This window comes from Henckelia pumila, chromosome 1, assembly GCF_033568475.1.
Source record: "Henckelia pumila isolate YLH828 chromosome 1, ASM3356847v2, whole genome shotgun sequence".
Taxonomy (NCBI): Eukaryota; Viridiplantae; Streptophyta; class Magnoliopsida; order Lamiales; family Gesneriaceae; genus Henckelia; species Henckelia pumila.
Genome location: NC_133120.1, coordinates 62,971,851 through 62,982,093, shown reverse-complemented (window position 1 = coordinate 62,982,093; position 10,243 = coordinate 62,971,851). Strand labels below are relative to the sequence as shown.

The following is a 10,243-nucleotide window of genomic DNA, read 5'->3' as shown; positions in this document are numbered from 1 at the left end:
ACGTATGCGAGCATCAGTAGATCGACGAGTTCGATTGGTTGAGCCAATCAGTGATGATCGAGGTGTAACAATTAAGAAATGCTTGGGGTAGTATTTTTCTATTTGTGCTTAGGAGATGAGTACTTGGTACAATCTCAGAGCATTCGGCACTTTGGATGATTAGAGTTTTTAGGATTGCTGGAGACGAATAATTTGGGGATTGTTGTAATAGGGCACGATTGCATTTGAATTTGTATGGTCATGTTAGGCGATAACTTGACAAGTGGATTCAAGCAAGGGAGTTGGTGGTTCCCTAGGATTATGCATTCTTGTTAAGAAGGAAACCGATATTGATACAATCAATTACTTAGTGATAGCAATGGTCAGGAAAGGATCATGTTGTTGTTTCATGTGGGAGTTGTCCATTGAACAACAATAGTAAAGGTTGTCGATCGGACATGTCGAGATCCAGCAGGTTGTGTCACAAATAATTCAGCGAGTGATGTGCGATATCTCTAAAGTGACTGAGATAGTCAAGGATCGACTTAGTAGCCAACGAGGTTTGCCTTTGAAATCAAAGATTTTGCAAGATCATGACGGATTGAATTTGTTCTTTCGAGTCAGTGAGTCACAACCATGCAAACTGATTGTCAAAGATATTGCGTTTTAGCAATGAACGACAATCAGAGGCATTTTGTGTGACAAGTTACTTCGAGCATAAGTGTTTCCCCGGAGTGACTAGGGAATAGATGAATTAGTCCTTCAGCGCTAAGGCTGATGCCTTCAGGAAAAGGAGCAATTTGACTGTTGAGAATCCATTGGGATTTAGTTTCCAAAATCTTTATGTTCAACCATAGTAGTTTGGGATTGCGATAATTGTACCACCAGAGGCTCCAAGTTGAGTTATATCAGGCGCATGTAATTTTCGAGTTTCGAGACGAAACAGAAAGCGTTTCCATATGTCTGTGTACTGTGGAATGTCCCAGTCAAGCAGATTGGTAGGAGCTTTCCTTAGTCTTGATGTGTGCACAGTGATTGCAAGTATGTATAACAATCAGGAGGATGTCTATCGATTGAATTCGTGGGTGAATAACCTATGGTGGAGATGATGTAGATCATCAGAGGTGTGATAGTGTCATTATCGGTGAGCGATGATAGTTTTCATCAGGGCACAGTGTTGAGTTATACTAAGAAACATGAACTGTGATTGGTACTAGACTGGATGGTCTGAGTTCCTAGTAATTGTTGGGAAGCTCGTTCGCTTCGGTGGAGCATGGGATGGATGACCAGTTTAGAATCATGTTAAGCAGTTATGTTGGAGTATAGCTTTGGGTCAACAAGATTCTCTTGAAAATAAATTCGGACATTGTTATGTCAGCACAGTGTTGGGAATGATGTTTCCTGACTAGAGGTGTTGAGCACCGAGAATTTTTGGAACCATTAGATGATTAGATCTAGTTTGGTGATTCGACGTATGAAGTAAACCAGTCAGGTTATGATTTGGTCTTCGTCGGTCTAATATATTCCTTGGAATGATGATCTTGATCAAGGGGGTGTTTGTATCCTTTGTGGTCAGAAAGGTCGTGGTTAGTATGGAAGACGTATCAGTGTTGTGATACGTTAGTGCCAAGGAAGTTTGAATGTCAACCAACAGCGCAGTAATCTTCAGTTGGGAGGATGCTAATGCGGTTCAGCATTAGTGGAGCTTGCAGAGAATTCGACGAGAGTCGAGTGTCGGAGGATATTTCGACCAGGCACTCGAGCAAGGGTTTCTAGTACGTTCTCGAAGTTTTACCCTAGATTTCGAAGACGAAATCTTTTAAGGTGGGGGGGGGGGGAGAATGTAGTAACCCATATCTAGAATTAATGATTAATGAGTAATTAATCATGTGATCATGTGTTGAATTATTAACACATGATTAAGGAAATTTTTGTTGGATTAACGGACTTCAGAAATGGATTCAGAATGATCGGAAATGGTCGGAGGGTGACCAAGAACGGAAGCAACGATGGGGATCGGAAGCAACGTTCGTCAGGCAGAACGGACGCAACGTTGAGGAACGGACGTTCCATTCCGTGTCTATAAATAGAGGGTCCGAGAATTCATTTCTTGCACTTCTTTCTTCTCTTCTCTTCTCTTTCGATTCCTTAGCCTTCTAAATCAGATCTAGGGAAATCCAGGCATCCTATTGGGATTCCGGAAGTGGCATAGTGATCCAGGCGTCGTAGCAAAGCTGTGGCCTAGTTTTGAGGCAATTGTCATCAGTGAGCTGACGACGGACGCAGGTATAGCTATGGTATCCTTAAATTATTTAGGAGTATGCAATAGCTTAGTTAAGGCTTTTAGAGCTTAATTAATGATGCATGAGTATTTGCATTGTAGAGCTGATGTAGGCTTGGAACCTAGAGTGGGACTGCTAGGACTGCCTGTAGAAAGGTACGTAAGTACTGACTGAGATAGCCAGCGGGTTTTGCATGCTTATATGTTGCATTTGTGTGTCATATTATTATGCGGCATGTGCATATCATATTGTGTCTGTACATCTTTGAGATGAGCTATGGAGGGCCGCTCAGCCCTGTTCGAACGGTTGATGTCGAGCGCCCCACTACCGACGGGTTAGCCGGCACTGGAATCTGTAAGACACGGTCTACGTCCGATAGGAATGAGCAGTGTACACAGGGTTTGCTCCTCGGGTTGTACCACTCATTTCCTAGGCACCATTACTGAGCAGTTGTATATAGTTATCCCAGATATGGATACTCTGTCATTTGCATGCATCATATTTGTATGTTTTACCCATGCTTTCGTATTGAGCTTAGTGCTCACGTCCAGTCTTTTCTGTGTATCTGGACACCCCATTCGACGGGATAGGTATAAGTGCAAGATTGAGCACCAGGAGCTTGGAGTAGCCAGTGACCAGTGAAGACAGCAGGATTAGCTGTAGGTTTTGCCCTTTAGGCTTATTTATTCGATTGGGTTGTATAATCGAATTTGTTTAACCGGTTGTATCCTTAAGTTTCGGAGGGAGTTTATTTTGTAAAATAGCAGAACATTCCTCCGACAACTTCACAGTTTCAAAATCCATTAATTTTCTCTTGTTAGACAAAATCTCTTTCAAAATTTTTGCATAACTGGGCATTTGAGCCAAAGCACCTGCAAATGGAATATTAATGTGAAGCTTTTTGAAAAAATTATGCAAATTGATTATACAATTAAAGTTTATTTGCTCGCTGAGGGAAGGGAAGTTTACTCAAATCAATATTCTCATTATTAGTTGGGTTAGAAGACTTACCTTTCTCGCACGTAGGCGATGATTCCGCATGCTTTGGTACATCCTCCACCCCTTTTTCAATGATTGGTTCCCTTGCTTCTTCATCCTCAATTTTCTTCTTTGTAGTCTCGGCTTGCGATCTAGTAACCGCCAGAATAGCATTGATATCTCTTGGATTCTTTTCAGTATTTCTAGGCAACGACCTTGTTGGCCTAGTTGAAAGTTGTGTTGCTATCTAGCTCATCTGTGTCTCCAACTTTTGCAACATTGACTCTTGGATCTGCAGACGAGTCTCAGTACCGTCTACATATTTCATAATGATTTCTTCAAAAAAGCGTTTTTTCTCGACTGGCTTCGAAGTGTTAGCTGTGGGATCAGTAGATTTCCATGAGATATTCGGGTGAATCTTCCAACCAGGATTATAAGTGTTGATGTAAGGATTAAATGGTTGTCGCCTTTGATTTCCCATGAAGTTTGTCGCATCGATTTCAAAGACCTGCTGCTCCTCTGGCTGCTGAACTTGTACTTGATTAGCTGGAGCTATCTGCATAATCGTCATCTGATGTGTAGGAGCATCAATTTTAGCATTCACTGTTAGTGCATCAACTTCTAGAACCCCAGCCTTTTTCTCCTTCTTAACATCTGACCATCATACGTTGCTCTCTGTCATGTTCCCAATAATCTCCCACGCTTCTGCTGGTGTTTTCCTGAATAAACTTCCATTGGCAGGAGGGTCCAACATGGATTGAACCGACTGATCAGCCCCATTGTAGAATGCCTGAGTTTGCTGGCTCTGAGTAAGATTATGCTGAAAACACATCCTCAACATCTTTTTAAATCTGGTCCATGCCGCATGAAGAGATTCTCCCTCCTTTTTCTTGAATGAGATAATGTCCGAGAATAATTTTGCCATCTTCGTAGGAGGGAAATACTTGTTCAAAAAAGTTTGAACAAGTTGGGTCCAAGTAGTGATAGAACCCGCAGGTAGATCATCCAGCCACTCCACTGCTTTGCCTTGTAGAGAGAATGGGAATAACCGCAGTCGTACTGCATCAGTCGTTACTCCATTAGTCTTGAAAGTGACGCAAATCGACAGAAAATGCTCCAGATGAGCGTAGGAGTCTTCCACAAATGTGCCCTCAAACCGAGCTTGTAACTGAATCATCTGAATAATTGAAGGCTTCAATTCAAAGTTATTCGCCTCGACAGCCGGGAAAACTATGCTAGATCCATAGCCTTCGGTTGGTGGATGAATCAAATCAAGAAAAGTTATGTTATCCGTCATGTCTTCTTCCGATTCGGATTCTGTCTCAAGTTCAAGATTGATAGATCTCTTAGCTTTTCGGATCCTCCTGAGCGTGCGTTCGATCTCTAAATCAAGTGGTATAAGCTTCCTAGATCGAGTGCTATGCATGCCCAACAAGATAGTACCTGAAAATTACAAAGAAAATAGAAAAATTCAGAATTTAGGAAGAAAAATAAAATAAAAGAAAAAGTCCAATCTCAAGTGAAATAAAAATTTTGATATCACAAACAGTCCCAAAAAACGGCGCCAAAAACTTGATCGCCTAAATAGGTGTGATAAAAATCTACTGGCAAGCGCACCAGATAAAGTAATAGATATTGAACAAGAGTCCAGATATCGAACCCACAGAGACTATTATTTTTTAATTACCAAAATATATTTATCTCTACTTAATCTAGAATAGAAAATAAAAACAATTTCAGATTTTAAGCTAAGAAATAACTTTGCAAATAAAATTAAATTAAGTAGAACGCAGTGAGAATTTTGGATTAAATTCAAATATGAGAAGAGCTCGATCAAGGAAACACGTAGGTATCGAACAAATCATGTAACATGTATTCGATTCAGGATTTAGATCTAATCTTAAATTACGGTGAATTATCCTAAGTTGTTTAAAGGTCTATTTCTAGAACAATTAAATCTATTCGAATGTTGACGGATTAATTTTCATAATTCTAATCAAATTCAAATGCATTAAGAACTGTGAGAATTCAGCTTACACCTAAAACCGCACGATGAAATCAAATACTATTTCTAGTCAATTTTACCTCGTGTTAATTATTAGAGTGATCAAAATCAATTCCTCCTCTGTCGACTTAGAACCGATTAACATACAAGCAAATAGTTAATCAGGATATTCGCAAGACAAATATAAATCTAACAATCAATAAAATAAAACCAAATCTAAAAAATCCCAAATAAACATTCAAGCTTTCTACATAAATTTTTTCCGCCCAATCATGTGGCCTTGATCGAAAAGAAAGAACTACTCAAGGTCTAACATAATACAAAATAATAGTTTTCAATCCAAATCATCAACTAAAAATCAAAAATAAAAGAAAAGAAGAAGAACATAATGGTAGATGATGAACGAGCCGCCTCTTGCCTCCTCAATCTCCTCTTAACCCTCAATATGATGGAAAAAAGGATATTTAAGTGCGCAAAAATCCCCAAAAGATAATGTCCAATCCGAGCAAGACTTTCCAAAATAAAAAACTCTGCGCGTAATTCTCGCTCGAGCGGAGTAAACTCTCGCTCGAGCGAGAACACTTCTGAATTTTCTGCCCTTTCTACCTCGCTCGATCGGACATATCACGTGCTCGAGCGAGAACAAATCTGGAATTTTCCTTTGCACTCGGCCTCGCTCGAGCGGACATAACATGCGCTTGAGCGGGCAAAAATTTGTCCAGATCTTCAACTTTCTTGAAATTCCCTATAAAATAAACCAGGAGAGACATTATGCAAATAAATGCATGAAATATACTTAGACTAATTAAAAACAACAACAATAACACATGAATGCATGCAAAACAATAATGAAACATCACAAAATTATGCATATAAAACACACTTATCACTCCGCTATTGTTACCACATGTATGGTTACTGTTTCTGGATTTCCCGCTCGTGTCTTGTTTGATTCGGGTGCTACACATTCTTTCATATCTATGGTATTTGTTGCTAAGTTAGGTGTAGTGCCAGAGGTTCGATTTTGTGGTATAGAATTTCCTTGCCTTTAGGAGATGAAATTGCACAGTAATGTCATGTTGAGGAATTGTAAGATTCAGATACAAAATCATGAGTTGTGTGCAGGTTTTGTTGTGTTGGGTATGACCGACTTTGATATAATATTTGAGATGGATTGGTTGTCTCAGCATGAGGCTACAATAAAATGCAAACAGCGGACAATTTCTTTAAAAACTCAAAGTGGAGAAACGATTGTGTTTTATGATGCACCTATGTAGTGTTTACCCCATGTCATAACAACAGGAAAATATTAGCGGTTGATGACCAAAGGATGTGCAAGTTTCTTAGCGAGCATCACAAGTTATCAAGAGTTACCTCGACCGAAACTTGAAGAAGTCGAAGTAGTAAGAAATTTTCCAGAGGTTTTTCCTAATGAAATTATGGGATTATCTCCAGCTAGAGAATTTGAGTTTGGAATAGAGTTGGTACATGGTAGCATGCCAGTTTCTAAGGCACCATATAAGTTAGCACTAACTGAAATGAAAGATCTGAAGAATCAGTTATAAGAATTTCTAGACAAGGGATTTATGAGACCGAGTGTGTCACCTTGGGGCGCACCGGTATTACTTGAGCGAAAGAAGGATGGATCAATGAGATTGTGCATCGACTATAGAGAGCTGAACCGAGTTACTGTGAAGAACAAGTATCCACTGCCAATGATAGACGATTTGTTTGATCAATTACAAGGAGCAGTGGTGTTCTCCAAGATTGATTTGAGATCAGCATGCCATCAATTAAAGGTAAAAAAAGATGATGTTCAGAAAATGACGTTTAGAACATGATACAAACATTATGAGTATCTGGTTATGCCATTTGGAGTTACCAATCCACCAGCACTATTCATGGATTTGATGAATAGAGTGTTTCAACCCTTGTTAGACCAATTTGTCATATTCTTCATAGATGACATATTGATCTACTCTCGTAGTTGGGATGAGCATCGTCAACATCTGACTACAGTATTAAAACTTTGAAGGATAATCAATTATTTGCAAATTTCAGCAAGTGCAACTTTTGGTTGGAACAAATTGCATTTTTGGGTCACTTGATTTCAGCTAGAGATATTGAAGTTGATCTAGCTAAGATTGAAGCAATTTAGAATTGGGTTGCTCCTAAGAATGATGCAGAGATTCGGAGCTTCTTGGGTTTAGCGGGTTACTATCGGAGGTTCATCAATGATTTCTCCAAGATATCTCTACCACTAACAACATTGACCAGAAAAGGTGTAAAGTTCGAATTTTCGGATCAATGTGAGAAGGGTTTTGTTGAACTGAAGAACATACTAATGACGGCGCTAGTGCTAATGATCCTAGAGGGTACCGGTCATGTTGTTGTATACACTGATGCTTCCAAGAATGGTTTGGGGGTTGTTTTGATGCAAGATGACAAACTTATTGCTTATGCATCTCGACAGCTGAAAGTTCATAAGAGAAACTACTCGACTCACGATCCTGAGTTGGCAGCAGTTGTCTTTGATTTAAATATTTGGAGACATTATCTATATGGAGAGAAGTGTCAGATCTTCACTGACCATAAGAGCTTAAAGTATTTCTTCACTTAGAAGGAGTTGAATATGAGGCAAAGGCGATGGTTGGAATTGGTGAAATACTATGACTGCGACATTTACTACTATTCGGGTAAGGCTAATTTAGTAGCTGATGCTTTGAGCCGCAAGTCCGTAACCTTGAATCAATTGACAACTCAACGAGAGTTGATTGCAGATTTTGAGAGACTGAAGTTGGACGTGGTCGAACTAGGAGAAGTTTGTATCTTATCATCTTTAACAGTGGTACCGAGTTTGCCTGATAGAATTCAAGCAGGCCAAGCCTTAGACCAAGAGTTGGTAACATGGAATCAAAAAGATGAGGCCAAGGGTGGTTCATTGTATACAACCAAAGATGGGATTGTACATCATAAAGACAAAATATGGGTGCCAACAATGGAGTCACTGAGAATTGATGTGATGAAAGAAGTGCATACTGCACCGTATTTCATTCATCCAGAGAGTAAGAATATAGTAGCTCGGTTCTATTTTATAAAGATTAAAATGATTAAGCATGGATTAGAGGCTTAATTTGTAATTAAATGGACGAATTATGAATTTTTGGTCAAGAGAAGTTCGGAAGGCCCGAACCTAAGTTCGGAGGGTTCGTACCCTTCGGAGGCACAGATCAAGGATCGGAGGCTACAATGCGATCGGAGCGTCCGATCTCAGTTAGGTCATGCATCTGGTGAGGTGTCAAGACTGATCAGAAATGCAACAGTTCGAAGCCTCCGAAGTAAGGATCAGAGCGTCCGAACTGTGCATGCAGTGACATGGTATGCATGCAGATATCAGAGCGTCCAAACCCCCGATCAAAGCGTCCGATATCCGCCTATAAATAGGGGTTCCGAGGATCACATTTTTTCACACCAAAATAACTCCTCTCTATCTCTCGGTTTTTAGTGATTCTAGGCGATTTGGGGTGATTTCCAGCCTTCCTAGGCTTGGTCCAGGAGTTGGCAAGGTGCTCCGGAGTTGCAGTGGAGTGGTGCCCAAGTTCTGGGGCAATCGTCATCAGCGGGCTGACGAAGGACAAATGTATAGCTCTGGATCCTTAAAGTAAATAAGGAGTATGTTATAGCTTAGTTATGGCTTTTAGAATAAGATTATGATGCATGAGTATTTTGCATTGTAGAGCGGACTATAGGCTTGGACATAGAGCTGGTGTAGCTTGCCTGTAGATTTGAGGTATGAAAGTACTGTTTGAGATATCCAGACTGAGTATGCATGTATTATGTGTTTGCATGGTTTATTTGGTCATATGACATGATTTTATCTGCATATACTTTTCATGATTGTATGTTGCATACATGAGCATATTGATCATGTATCTTTGAGATATCCTGTAGTAATAGGGCGCTCACCCTACGAGTAGTGGATGGTTGGATACGTAAGTCTTGTGTCAGATCACCGTCATGGTTGGACACTTGTACTAGTATCAGGTCACCATTATTCACTTAGTATAGGATCCACCTCTTGATACGACGATGTAGCGTGCTATATATCTTGGGCCCGGTCTTTGAACTTGTTTCTTGACCTGAGTGTCTTGGTATCTAGTACACTTGCATACATGCACATATAATATTGTATGCTCATACTCTCATACTAAGTGTTTTATGCTCACGTCCTCGTACACTTGTTTCTGGACACCCTATTCCATGGGGCAGGTTTGCGGTTGGATGAGGCGGGTGGTTCCAGAAGGGCTTAGGCTACAGGTTGCCAGCGGAGTTATTTGTCTAAGCATTCAGTGTTAATGTATTTGGGTTGATACAGTTGATTCAATTTGGTTGTATAACTAAGTATTTTTATAGATTTCTTTCCTTGGGATTGTATTATGTTATTTTGATTCCGCTGTTATTTTCTTATTACTTTTTAATTAAGTTAAATGCATGCGTAAGTTCTTGATTAGTAGGTGATCACGGTACGGGTCACTACTACGAAAATGTTTTAAGATTTGCAATAATTATTTTGGTGGTCAGGTATGAAGAAGGATATCATTAAATTTGTGAACGAGTGTCTGACATGCCAAAAAGTGAAAGCTGAGCATCAGAGGCCAGCTGGGCTTCTGAAACCATTACCAATTCCCACGTTGAAATGGGAAGATGTCTATAGTAACCCGGTCCTATTTTATAAGATTAATTTGATAATATTTAAATTTAATAAATCATAATTAAGGGATTTTTATATGATCAAACGGATCAAAAAATCAGGTCCAAAATGCCCGAAAAATGGTTAATGGGCTTAATTGGGCCTGGACAAGTTCGGAAGATCCGAACTAGGTTCGGAAGGTCCGAACATATCGGAACAAACAAAGCAAGATCGGACGCTATGGAACGATCGGAGCTTTCGATATGTGGTATCCCGTACGTGGCATTGAAGCTTGAACACATAGTTGTA

General features: G+C 39.8%; 1 protein-coding gene across 1 annotated transcript; it reads left to right on the top strand.

Moving 5' to 3' along the window:
- Nucleotides 1-7,876: 7,876 nt before the first annotated feature.
- LOC140863554 (uncharacterized) lies at nucleotides 7,877-8,377 on the top strand. The gene has a single exon (XM_073267063.1). The coding sequence runs from the start codon at nucleotides 7,877-7,879 to the stop codon at nucleotides 8,375-8,377; it is 501 nt and encodes a 166-aa protein (XP_073123164.1).
- The last annotated feature ends 1,866 nt before the right edge of the window (nucleotides 8,378-10,243 follow it).

Coding starts and splice junctions, on each gene's coding strand:
- LOC140863554 (XM_073267063.1), top strand. CDS start 7,877: ATGAGGCAAAGGCGATGGTTGGAATTGGTGAAATACTATGACTGCGAC.